We start from the raw sequence: 13,718 nt of genomic DNA, 5'->3' as shown, positions 1-13,718 counted from the left end.
CCCCAATCTTTTCTTTTCCACTAAGAGGTGATTTGCCTGGAACATGTTGAACACTTTAAAAATTTGGTCACACTGTAACCATTTGGGTTACCATGGTGACCTCATTTTGAATTCACTTCCCAAGGGGGAGTTGGTAATAATTAATACAGCTCTTAGTGCTGGCTGCCCGCCCACAGTGAGCGTGGGGAAGATCACAGAGTTCCCTGGGACCAACTTCCCCAGGGGAAGCAGGGCTTCCTCCCTCCTCTGAGCAGGGTCCTGGGGTTCCCCGAGGAGGCAGGGGAAGGAAGAGGACGCCTCCGCCCTGCCCCCACTTTTGCACCCCCAACAGCCATGTTGTTGGGGCGGAACTAGATCAGGGAGCTCCCTTTTACTGATGGGGAATATGAGGCTCAAATGAGTAATGACTTATACAGGGCCACACAGCAAGATTCGGGCAGCATCGCCATTGGGCCAGAAGACCGGTTTCCTGGGCTTCAGGACAGGGCTCTGGGGGTTGCCAAGGTTGAGGGAAGCCCAGGTCTGAAACTTCTCCCCTTCTTAAGTGCCCGTAAGAACTAGGGAGGAGGAGCTGGTTGGCTTGTCTGCTGGAGACTGGAGTAGGTGTGGCTCAGGCAAAAAGCTGGGAACTTGGGAACATCAACTGTAGAAGCTGGGTTTTAGTAAAGGGATGGGGAGAAGGGGAGTTGGGAGAATGGCTTTGATATCTCCGGTCATACCCCTGAAACAGCAGTCCACTCCAGTATTCTTGCCTGGAGAATCCCTTGGACAGAGGAGCCTGGCAGGCTACAGTCCATGGGGTCACAGGAGTCAGACATGACTTAGCAACTAAACCACCATCACCACCACCACCCCAAAATTGAGCTTGCAGTCTTTTGTTCATCTCAAACAAAATACAACAAACTCGTGACTTTAGTATGCTGCCACCAGGGGGCGGTGTAATGGGGCTGTTCCTATCAGATATGAAACCATTAAAATAAAAAATTTCACTCGTTTTTCAAAACAGACAAAAGTCTAAAGAACTAGATTTATACATTATTTCCCATAATTCTTAAAAACTGAGAGAGTATTTTAGAAGAAAGATGCCTGCGACATAAGTTGACTAGTCCTTCCCTGACTCTTAATTGTATCCATCTTCCAGCTCTAAACTTTGGGTTCTCTGGTAGTCTGATGCTGGAAAAGATTGAAGGCAGTAGGAGAAGGGGAGGACAGAGGATGAGATGGCTGGATGGCATCACTGATTCAATAGACATGAGTTTGAGTAAACTCCGGGAGTTGGTGATGGACAGGGACGCCTGGCGTGCTGCAGTCATAGGTTTGCAAAGAGTCAGACACAACTGAGCGACTGAACTGAATTGAACTGAACTGGTAGGCTAACTTCACTTTCTGTCTGGTTCATGACTGTAGCCTATCCCAAATGTTTTTAAGCCAACTCAGCATCCTGGAAAGAGCAGGGGATACGGATTCAGTCCCATCTCTCACCTCAATTAGTCCAGTTCTGGAAGTAGCTTCTCATTACCCCAGGTCACCCCACATCTGTACAGTAGACTTTCCAAATGCCCTGACATTTGCCCCGCTCGATTTTAACTCTGACTGCCTGCCACACCAGAAGGTTAATTCCTCCAGACATAGACCTTGGCCCATTCATCTCTATAACTGCCCCAGATCTTAACAACAATGCCTGGCACATGGATGAAGATCAATATTTGTTGAAGGAACAGATGAATTCCCATTTCACAGATAAGAAAACTGAGGCTCCTAGAGGGAAATGATAATGCTAATCTTAATAAAAATAACTAACATCTGTAATGTACCTACTAGTGCTTCCCAGGTGGTGCTAATGATAAAGAATCTGCCTGTCAATACAAGAGATGTAAGAAACACGGGTTCAGTCCCTGGGTTGGGAAGATTCCCCAGGAGTAGGAAATGGCAATCCACTCCAGTATTCTTGCCTGGAAAATCCCATGGACAGAGGAGTCTGGTAGGCTACAGTGCATGGGGCCGCAAAGAGTCAGACAGGACCGGGCAACTGAGCACACCCGCATGTATCTACTACGTGCCATTCATATTAAATACATTTAGTTCCCACAATAATTCTAGGAAGTAGATACTATTATTACACTCATTATACAGATTAGGGATCTGAGACTAGAGACATTTGGGATGGGAGAACAACTGAAGGAGAGATAAAAGTCCAGTTCAGCAGTTCATTTGAGGATAGGGAGCTGAGGGCAGGCATCATCCATCCATCTGTCCATTCATTCAGGAAAAGTTTATAATTGCCAGTTGCCTGGTATCTAAGAGGATCCCTAGGGCATGGTGGGCCCTATGGTCTGTGGGCGAGCACTGCCTGGTCTCCCTTCTTCACCCAAATCAGCCTGTGAGTAAGGCTTTTCACCCAGCGCCTCATGGACAAGCCACAACAGGCCACCTTGAAGGCCACATCCTCCTACTGCCTGGCAGTTTGGGTGGGAGAGGAGGGAAGCCCTCTTGAGGAAGGTAAGGGAGGTCTCCTTGAGTCTCATTGGTCCTCATGGGGTTGAGGCTACATTCCTGAGCCAATCAGAGTGTCTGACTCCACCCCCAAACGATAGTGTCATCAATTCCAGCCAAGTCCAAGTTAGGAAGGTGAGAGAACTGGACCTGCTAAAGAAAAAGGCAGCGTTGGGGTGGAAAAAGGTGAGATGCCCTAAAGTGGCCACACTTGCTGCTCTCGCCTGAAGCTGAGAGGGCACAGACAAACCCTGACCTCACTGGAGGAGCTGCGGGCCACCACGCCCTCCCTCAAATCAAGGAGGCCAGCCTCCTCGCCCACCCTTGGTGTGGTTGACTGCGGGCTTGGACGGGGCCTTTCTGCTCACCCGCACGGAGCCCTGGTCCTGGCCTGGGCAGGGCCCACGAAAGCACTTGCCCGCTAGACCTTCTTTGACTCTGTGTGATGTCCTGACTGGGCTGAATTCCTGTCTCTCTCTGTTTGCAAACCCCAGCCACAAAGCCCCTCCCTCAAAGCCTCACCACTGTTGGTGGAAATGTAAGTTGGTCCAGCCACTATGGAGAACGTTATGGAGGTTCTTCAAAAAACTAAAAATAGAGTTGTCTCTGGAGAAGAAAATGGCAATCCACTCCAGTATTCTTGCCTGGAGAATCCCATGGATGGAGGAGCCTGGTGGGCTACAGTCCACAGGGTCGCAAAGAGTCAGACACGACTGAGCGACTTCACTTCACTTCTTCATGATCCAGCAATCCCACTCTTGGGCATATATCCCAAGAACTCTGTAATTTGAAATGATTCATGCACCCCTAGGTTCACAGCAGCGCTACTGACAATAGCTGAGGCATGGAAGCCACCTAAATGTCCATGGATAGATGAATGGATAAAGAGGGTGTGAACACATCTACAATGGAATAAACTTCTCAGCGATAAAAAGAATGAAATAATGCCATTTGCAGCAACATGGTGGACCTGGAGATTATATTGCTAAGAGAAGTAAGGAAGAGAAAGACAAATACCATATAACGTACGTGAGGAATCTAAAGTATGACACAAATGAACTTATCTACAAACAGAAAGCGGCTCACCGGCATAGAGAACAGACTTGCAGTTGCCAAGCGGAAGGGGGCCGGGGAGGGATGGATCCGGAGTTCGGGATTAGCAGATGCAATCTTCTTATCCATTATATATAGAACGGATAAACAGCAAGGTCCTCCTGTACGGCACAGGGAGCTATATTCAGTATCCCGCGATAAGCCATCATGGAGAAAAGAGCCCTCCCTCTAACTGCTGGAGGGGTCCCGGGCTGCAGGAGACATGTGTCTCAGGGGGAGGCTGCTCTTGGGTAGGCCAAAAAGTTCGTCCGATTTCCAATAAAACTAGAAGGCACTTTTTTTTTTCATTTTTCACCAAAAACTTTATTGTACACCTTATTCATTAACCAAATGAAACTTTTGGCCAACCCAACAGACTAAAGGAGGCCAGAGGCTTCAGTCCCCGCCTGTGTGATGCTGCCTCTCTGAGCCTCAGTTTCCTCACCTGTGAGGACACCAACCAACCCCCTGGGGTTGTTGGAATACAGGAGGGTAGGTGGACCCAGGGCCCATAGAAGGGAAACGCTCAGAAAAGTTTTTCTCTTGTTTCCTGGGCGGGCAAGGGAGTGCAGAATATGAATCGCAAGGGAACCCAGGGGCTTACAGTCGGATTCCAATGCTCATCCTCTCACCCAGCAGACATTTATGGAGCATCTTCTACTATGTGCCAGGCATGCTACTGAGGGCCAGGGATACAGCGGTGAGCCAAACAGACCAAAATCCCTGGCTTCGTGGAACCCACATTTTCCATCAGGGGAGACAGACAAACCACAAGATAAATAAAAACTTTTAAATGTGATAGATAGTAATTAATACTGAGAAGAAGAAAGCAGAGAAGGATAGAGACTATTTGGTTTTAGCTGGTCAGAATGAATCAGACATTTGAAAAAGAAGGAATAGAACTGTCACGGCCAAGAGGAGACTAAGATACACGACTAAATGTAATGCAGTGTCCTGACGGGATCCTCAAACAGAAAAGGGACGTTAGGGAAAAACTGAGGAAATCTGAATGAAGTGTGGAGTCTAGTAAACAACAGTGTATCAATATTGCTTCATTAATTATATCAAAGGTACCAAGTTAATGTAAGATGCTAATAATATGGGGAAGTTGGGTGATGAGGCAGGAATTTATGTCCTATTTTATCATTTTTTTCTAAAATTGATTTATACCTAAAACTGTTCTAAAATAAAATGCTTATCAACAATGAGGGAGACAGCAAGTGCAAAGGCCCTGAGGCAGGAGCATTCTTGGCAGGATTAGCAAGGAGGCACTGCTTGATGGAGATTGGGAGGAGAGGCATCAGAGAGACAGGTGGAAGATGAATTTTGTACAGGCTGGCAGGATGTTATAAGCACTCTTTTCTTTGCTCCAAGGAGTATGTAGTTTCACTGGAAGTCTGACATCACCTCATTTGTGATCTAACAGCAGCTCTCTGGTTGCTTTGTTGGAACCGGACCGTGTGGGGCAAGGACTGAAGCAGGAAGGCCAGTGAGGAGGTTCCTGCAGATGTCCGGGTGACAGAGGATGGTCGGTCAGACCAGAAGGGCAGCAGTGGAGGAGGGGAGAACGGGTCAAGTTCTGGAAATATGTTGTATTTCCAGGAGTAGAGCTGACTGGATCTGTGGACGGATGAGACGTGCAGTGTGAGAGAAGGGGAGGATCCAGCGGCCGCCTGAGCCGCTGGAAGGATGGAGGAAGACAGGTTTGGGAGGAAATTAGGTACTCAGTTTAAAAAGATTGAGTCAGAGGGCCTGTGAGACACCCCAGAGGACTTGTCAAGTGGCATCTGGAAATACAAGTCTGGAGTTGAGGAGCGAGACCTAAACTGAAGACTATGAACATGGGAGTCAGCAGCAAAGAAAGAAAATTGCAAACTCTCAAAGCTGGGGAGGCAAGATCCCCTCGGGGGAAGGAGAGTGAATGCTGAGGTGTGGACACACACACACACACATGATTTATGAGCACGGCCGTTTAAATGAACTTATGTAAAGCAATTATCCTTCAGTAAAAAAATAAATTAAAAAAAAAAAAATGAGCTTAGAGGGACTTTCCTAGCGGTCCAGTGGTTAAGATTCTGTGCTCCCAATGCAGGGGGCACAGGTTGGATCCCCGGTCAGGGGACTAGATCCCACATGCCGCGACTCAGACTTGGTGCAGCCAAATAAAAAATTTTTTAAAATACTTACAATAAATTAAATAAATGAGTTTAGAGGCTTCCATGCTTTAGCTCATATCATCCTGGCAACAAACTCTCCAGCCCACTTCTTATATGTTCCTCCTAAAACAGCCAAGAGGATTAGTGACCGGATGGGTGAGGTGAAGTGCAAATAAGCCCAGTGCCCAGGAGGTGCTGATTCGCTGAATTCTCACAGCACCAGTGGGACCTGGGGACCATTTTCATCATCCCCATTTGACAGATGAGGAAAGTGAGGCACAGAGTTCAGGGGACTTGGGGCAAACTCTGTCGGACAGTGAAAACCATCCTGGGAGGTGGGGGTCCTATCCCTCTCTGCCTTCCCAGGGGTTCAGTTGATTCCGAGTCAGGGCTGATCAGTGGGCAGACAGACAGGGCCTCCCCGACGGAGGCCCAGGGTATCTGCTACAGTTCACGGGAGTCGCCAAGAGGAGCGCAGCACAGCCTAACTGCTGCACCACCTGCCACGAGCGCCGCCTGCTGGGCGAATTCCTCTGGTTCGCAGGACATTTTTGGCTTCCGGTGCAGCTGCTGGAATGACAATGCTCTCTGGACGATGAGCGCGTTAAGCTGTCAGTTCCCCCGGGCGGGGGGGGCGGGCAGCTTTATAGAGGCCTGGGAGCTGCTTTTGATGTTTCAGAAAGGCTGCACAGGTGACGTGAAAGGTAGGATTCAATGGCTTTTCAGCTCCACTGGCCGCTGCAGTGGATCAGAAGTTCTCTGAGCAGATCCTGGACTGATACAACGTTGGTACCGTGCCAAGTAGCTTCAGTTGTGTTCGACTCTGTGCAGCCCCACGGACTGTAGCCCCCGCCAGGCTCCTGTGACCATGGGATTCTCCAGGCAAGAGTACTGGAGTGGGTTGCCATGCCCTCCTCCAGGGGATCTTCCTGACCCAGGGATCGAACCCGAGTCTCCTTCATCTCTTGCATTGGCAAGCGGACTCTTTACCACTGAGCCACCTGGGAAGCCCCAGACAGCTGTTTGGCCAGCTAAAAGCCCCTTTGGTTCTGGCCCAACCGCAGACCCATAAATGCCCATAAGACCTGTCTAAGGCCCCAAGCCCCGGCCGGGACTGAGGATCATTACCCTCTAGTTCTCAGCGCTGGTTGTGTGTTAGAAAGCCCTGTGGAGTTAGAACAGAGCCCAGTTTCCTCCCAGCCTGGTGAAACCCAGCTCTTTGGGAGTGGGCCCTGGGGATGAGTGTTTTTAAGAGTTCCCCCAGTGGTTCTAACAAGTGAGGGACGACTCCTGAGGCCTGCTTCCCACCCCCCGACCCACGGCCCGCCGCCAGACCCTGCAGTGCCTGGAGAGGAACGCCAGCCCCCCGGGATGCCAGATCTGCAGACTTTCGAAAAAAACAAACAAAAATCTGGATAGTGTGAAATCTCTCAATTCTCAAATGTTGAGTTGTTGTTTTGGCTTTTAATTCCATTGAAAGTGTGTTTTAAAAAACATTTTCTTATAAAAGTAATATTAGGTTTATTGTGGGAAATTGGGAATATATATAGTGAGATACAAAGAAGAAAGGGCTTCCCAGGCAGGACCACAGTAAAGACACACCTCCCCGCCCCCTCCCGCCCCCTCCCACCCCCTCGGCCAGTGTAGGAGACATCCTGGGTCAGGAAGATTCCCCTGGAGAAGAGAATGGCAACGCACTCCAGTATTCTCGCCTGGGAAATTCCATGGACAGAGGAGCCTGGTGGGCTATGGGTTGCAAAGAGTCAGACATGACTGAAGCAACTTAACACACACATGTAAAAACGAAAATCAAAGTCACTTACACTCTTTTTTTTCTTTTCTTTCTTCATTTACACTCTTAAGTGCCTCTTAGGTTCTGAATACGGAGTGATTCAGAACATTCTGAAAGACAGTCCCTATGTCAGCCTGTTGGGAGCCCCCAGAAGGCTTTTCCATTTCTTGAAAGCCTGGACATTCAACACATTCAATAGGCTGGTCCCTCAGAACTTTGATGCTTGTCAGAGACAGACTTGGAGAACCTACCCTGCTCTTCAGATCAATATTTCTTCTTCTTGATACATAATAACAAAAATTACATTTAGAAAGAAAGAATTCTTTAGGGCAGAACTTCTGCTGTCCAGTGGAGCTGGCTCTGGATGGGGAAGCAGCCCTCACTAGGCTCGTGTGTGCCCCCTGGTGGCAGCTGGAGGGATGGCGTCATAGGGCTGGGCTCCAGGGCCTGCCCGAGCTACTCTCAAGTCTGGTTCTCAAAGTGGGGCCCCGGGACCCAGGGTCACCCGGGAACCTGTTAGAAACACAAATTTTCAGGCCCTAAACTTAAGTTCTTCTGCATAGAAACTCTGGAGGGTGGGCACAGCAATCTGTGTTTTAACAAGCCATTTAGGCACTTCTGACGAAACTTCCAAGTTTGAGAACTACGGTTGTAGGTAAGTTCAGGCCTGGTACCAGATACTGTGTCGAAACAGCCCAGGCTCTGAGCACAAAAGGCAATGACCGTGCTGAAGGTGCTGGTGCTGGGTTAACACACCTCCTCAGCCCCACCTCCCTCTCAGCCCTCAGGCGTCTGGAGGCTGCTGAGCTGGGGGACGGGCGGAATGGACCACTGCCGGAGTAAACCCATCCTGGCTTCTTGGACATGGCTCGAAAGACCACACCATATTGTGCGATGCTAAACCTGGGATCTTAGGACAGAGATCAGAGGTATAAGGGCAGGATGATTCCAGAACCCTAGCAAGCCCTTCCTGAGGGGATGCAAGATTTAAACTTCAGGCAGCGGAATGAAAAGAAACATTGAGGTAGGAATAAAGCAGAGACAAGGTAAGTCCAAAGGAGGAGGAAACCAAGAAAAGTGTGGTCCCCTTGGGCAGATGGATCAGTCTTTAACCAGGTACCTTCCAGGAAGAAACGCTTCATAATTAGATTACTGTCAAAATGAAAAAGTCCCACATTGACTCAAGACGCAGCTGAGCCGGCACTTGGGGAAATTCGATCTGGGTAAAAACACCAAGGCCCCCAGCAGGCTCCCTGCAGCAAGGCTTTTCTGACAGAGAAGTGACTGTTTGCAGGGCATCCAGCAGTTTAGGAAATCTTGGCACCTGGCAAATTCAAGCAGGAGTTTGTACAGAAAATCTGACAAGAAAAACAAGGTTTTAGCAAAAACCAGAGACAGGCAGATGGAAGAAGTCATGGTAAATATGCCACTTCAAATTTTCCCCTCTTCTAGAAACATTGTTTATACTGTCATTCTAACAGTAAATACTATTACAGAGATGTTCTGATTTAGTTAAGACATCATATTTCAGGTTACATGTCTCATCTAATAGTTAGCTTTATTCATTCATTAAGTATTCATTGAGCACCTGCTATGTGGCAGTCATTGTTCTAGGTGCTGGGTTTACAGGGGTAAACAGACGAAAATCCCTGCCCTCACAGAGTCTGCATTCTAATGAAGAGCAGGAAAGGTAACACACAAAACAAGCGAAATGTGTAACACTTTGGGTTCTTCCTCTCCAGCTTGCCCCTCATCAACTGTTTTCCTTCTGAATTTTCAAAGAAGAGTGACCTTGTTGAGGCTTCGGGTTGGGAAAGCTGGCTCAGGCAGGGCTTCTTAACTATTCATAAGCAATGGAACCACCCGGAGACGTTGTTCAAATGTGGGTTTAACTGGAGGCCTGGAGAAGAGCTCCCGGGTGCTAACGCTGCAGGCCCCGGGTGCAGACCACGTGCTAAGGAGCTCCCTTGGAAGTCAGGCTGTGGGGACAGAGTCCCCCTCGTGCCCAGTCGGCCCAGGATGCCGACTCCCAGCCAGGCCAGCCTCACGGCCACTCCCTGCAGCAGCTCCAGCTCCGGACCTCGTTGGAGGCCCTGGCTAGTTCACCGAGCGCTTTTCTTCCTGATTCCCACAGCGTCTTCTTCTGGGCGGCTGGGCAGTCAGGAACACGGCTGCTGCTGTTTATCGGCCTTCTTTAGGGGGAGGGAACAGCACCCACCCCAGAGAGGTTGTGCTGGTGGCAAAGCTGAGGGCAGACTGCCTTCTCCGTGTGGAGGGCTCTGCCCAGCCCAGAGCAGGCGAGGGCCTCCAGAGGGAGATGCTGCAGGCCTGCGAAGAAGCCAGCTCAGCGCAAGCCCCCAGAGTGACAGAACACCAGGTGTCTATGGGGCTCAAGGCCTTTAGCCTAAACAGGTCTAGCTGCTGCAGGCCACGGTTGACTAGTTTTGGCCTTCACTGAATTGGCTCTGGGGTGGGTTTCCAGTTTCCTGTTTTGTCTTCCCCTGCGTTGATGTGAATTTCGCAGGAAGCAATCTGATAGCAGCTGTTAGGAATGTTCAGCCTTCCAGGTGGCTTGCCACAGCCCTGTGGAAACAGCCACGTGAATCTGGGCAACTGGGGTGGCAGGAGAAAGGACCATCCCTTTCCTTTTAGGCTGGGAGCCATGAGGAACTGTTCATTTTCATTTTGTAGGGTGTCTTGGAAAGATGATCAGAGAGGGAATAGGCACACTACAGCTATTTCCTTATGTCAAGTTGGGAGACGTCAGTAAAGAGAGGTTATTCAGCCAATCAAAAGGCATGCAGGCCGCTTTTTCTGTAAATCATCATCCAGAATGGCAAACATTATTTTGTGGCCTATAAGAAATGATACTGTACTAACATGGAATCATTTCATGATGGCCCTAGAATAATACAGACAACAACTGGAGATCTCCTTGGTGGAAAAGAACATGACTGAGAGGCTCTGGGCAGACACATTCCTTTAGGGTGGGTGAAGGCAAAAGTCAGGCAGAGGGGTCTCCTCTGGGGAACCCGGCTCGCGGAGTTAAGTGTGGTATGTTTGCAGCAGCCTAAGTGGCCAAGACTCAGGAAGGCTGTCCAGCCATAGGGACAGGGCTGAGGTGCCAAGAGCAGAATTTTCCAAAACTGGAGCCAAGGTCAATTGTAACAATGGCCAAGAGAGGAAAACAGCGGCCCAGAGGGGCAGGCAGCTGGCTTCTCAGAGGATGAAAACAGGCAAAGCCTCTAGAAAGAAGGCAGGACTACGGACATGGTTACCCTGGAGACCAGTTCAGGATGCACAGCACAAAGGAAACCCGATAGGGTACTGTTCACAACGTGGCTGGCCCGACAGGACTCTGGAGAATGGAAAGGGAATTAAAAATTTCTCACCAACTACCTTCCGACTCCACCCCTAACTTGCTTTTTGTACCAGAAAACAAGTCAACTTTGTTTCTAATGCCATGGAGAAAGGAAAAGGCGGGGAGGGAGAAAGAGGGAAGGAAGAGGGAGGGTGAGGGGATAAGAATGGATACATCGTAAGTAAGACGAGAAGGAAAACCACCTGCGAGCTGGGATGGATTCGTCCCAAACCCTGTACCTGAGCCCCACTCCCCAGGACGCTTGCCACTGTCGGGGCGCAGAATCGAGGACAGGAGCGTGAAAATCTAAGGCCCATTCAGAACAATCTAGCTTGTGTGCCCTCCTGAAAAGTTAAAAAGGCAGAAAACTAGTTTTTATCTGTAAGAAAATGTTTATTCTTTTGAACCCCACAGGAAAAAAAATAAGAATGCAGCCAAGACCAAGTATTTAACCAAAGTAGTGTCCCAAAAGGCAGCAAAATGGGGGAAACCTCAACACAAAGTCAGTAACAATTTTCCATGTTTTTGCACAAAGATGAAAAAAACCTATGACAATTCCAAGTTAACACTTTCATGGTGACAATTACACAAGATGATTCAAAAATGCAAGATGGCAGCGACATGCACACCTGGCTAAAGCTAGAAGTTTTTAATCCAAAAATAAGGTCTGTGGTTGAAAGGATGATTCTTTTTAATACTTCTATTTTGCTGACTTGCTTGTCCTACTTAAATTTGCTTTAAATGAGACGTACATGCCAATTAACAGGAAATTGTAGAACTATGTCCTTCCAGAATCCATGGCAAGGAAGCCAAGCCAATCTGTTTGGTTTCTGAATTTTCCTAGTTTCCAAATACAGTTTTGCTTTGCCCCTCCCTCTCCCAGACCCTCCCCCTCCACCCCCACCCGGATTCTTAAAACACTTCCGAAGGTTGCCAGTGCAAACACTTTTCTACCAATGTATAATACACACTTGAAACCGAAATCTTTGTGCAGAATTTTGAGTTTTAAACTCTTAAAAACAAACAAACAAAAAAAAAAACCCTCCTTGGCACAAGAGCTGAGGAATTGTCAAGTTTCCTTTAAATCGTCAAACACAAGATGACGAAGACTGGAGAGCACAGTTAAAGGAAATCAAAACAGAAACAAAACCTAGAACTGCAGCTTTTGTTAGCCAGCACTGCAGTCTCTCGAACACAACCACCACCCAGCTCCCCCTCCCAGGGTGCCTGCCTCGAGCCCAGTTCAGAACACTGTGGTGCTTTCTATGAAAGGAGACAGAAGGTGCGGCTGTGGCGGCAACAAACAGCCCAGCTACCCACCAGTGTTACAGCAGGATCCGTAGTGAGCTTGATAGAGAGAGAAGATAGATGGTCAAGGGGGAAATCGTTTAAAATCAAGTTTCCTCTTGAATGTCTTTTCCCAAGGCACTGTGAACAAGACTGCTGCTAGCTATTTTCCAGGACTGAACACGCCGATGGGAATATACACATTTGAGACACAAACCCTGTGACACTCTCACAGCTGGTCTCATCACCTGAGTCTCTTCCCCTCGGCTGAAATGATACTCCTTGAATTTGTTTGGTCCTTGGAGGGGTCATCAATTTTTGTTTTCTGTAATATCTTCAATGCAGCTATGGGATCAAAGCTGTGTTAGGTTATTGAACCTTTTCACACTAAAAACTAAAATTTTTCATTATCATCCCATGTAAACCCAATGTGCAGGTTTTGCTTGCTGATTTAAGAACAAAACAAAAATAAAGGGCTGAGAAGCAAAAACTCTGCTTTTTTTTTTTCTTCAAGAGGAAACTGTAAGAATACATAAAAGGCAAAATTGGCTACTTGAAATCCAAGAATGGTTTTAATGTATTGGCCGAGAAAAATAAACTGCAAAGTTCTGTGAGGTCTTCTAAAAATTTACAAGAAAAACTGATGGGCAGTTCTAATCAGACTTGGATGTTATCTTTCCCCCCCTTTTTAAAAACGACAACATATACAGTCCCACAAAATATCAACTTTTTTTAAAATCTTGACTGCCAGAGACGCTCCTTTGTGACGCCTTCTGATAACCAAATGGCTGAACGAAACACACTGCTGGCCTTCATTTCTTCAGGGGCTGGTAAACAGAGGCATTGGGATCGAGTCCAGAGGGGCTGGTCTCCACAAATTTGGAAGAGTAGTGGGGGGAAACGGGGCTCAGGGGGCTGGTGGCAGCACTGTATGTTATGCTGGGCATGACGGCCATGACTTCAGCTATCTTCTGTTTTAGGTCCTTGATTTCCTGGTCTTTCTGAAGAATTTGTCCTGGAAGATCAAAGACCCACCATTAGTGAGAAGGAAGGGTTCACCCAACACAGTGCCCTTTTGGGCCCGTCAGTCCCAAGAGGGTTCAACTCCAGCTTTGATGGCTTGCAAGGGGAGACACTTTTCCTGTAATGGGCCAGTAAATATTTTAAACACTGTGAGCCACATACTGTTCTTGTCATTTTTTTTAAGACCATAGTAAAATGTAGAAACTATTCACAGTCCACTAGCGGTACAAGAAAAGCTGGCAGGCCAGATGTGGCCCATGGGCCATGGTGTGCAAGGGGAAAGCAACTGTGTTTAGGCAGGTGTGATGAAGCAAAGAGCTCGCGCACCAGAAGCCACGTGCTGGGCTCAGCAGCAGCAAGGCGGCCTAAGAGGGGCTGCTCTCGACCTGCAGCCCTGCCTCTGCAGCGGAAACACTGCTCTGGGAGGACGGAGCATCTGAGTCAGGACAGGCAACGCAACCAGCTCCCGCGGGCTGCACGGCCGCTTCTCTACCTGTGCTTCTCTTGTGCTCTG

The 13,718-nt window shown here is 48.4% G+C and overlaps 1 protein-coding gene across 3 annotated transcripts in view; it reads right to left on the bottom strand.

The window, feature by feature from the left end:
* Positions 1-11,266: 11,266 nt before the first annotated feature.
* The window catches only part of MACO1 (macoilin 1), a 66,190-nt gene continuing 63,738 nt past the window's right edge, over positions 11,267-13,718 (bottom strand). For all 3 annotated transcript variants that reach the window (XM_070458952.1, XM_020909262.2, XM_070458953.1), the window contains one exon: positions 11,267-13,196. In XM_070458952.1, the coding sequence (XP_070315053.1) occupies positions 12,994-13,196 (203 nt within the window). In that variant the 3' untranslated portion in view covers positions 11,267-12,993. The remainder of the gene's footprint in view (positions 13,197-13,718) is intronic.

The sequence above is a fragment of the Odocoileus virginianus genome, chromosome 30 (genome assembly GCF_023699985.2).
Source record: "Odocoileus virginianus isolate 20LAN1187 ecotype Illinois chromosome 30, Ovbor_1.2, whole genome shotgun sequence".
Lineage (NCBI taxonomy): Eukaryota > Metazoa > Chordata > Mammalia > Artiodactyla > Cervidae > Odocoileus > Odocoileus virginianus.
The sequence above is the reverse complement of the archived record's forward strand: the minus strand, read 5'-3'. Positions and strand labels throughout refer to the sequence as shown.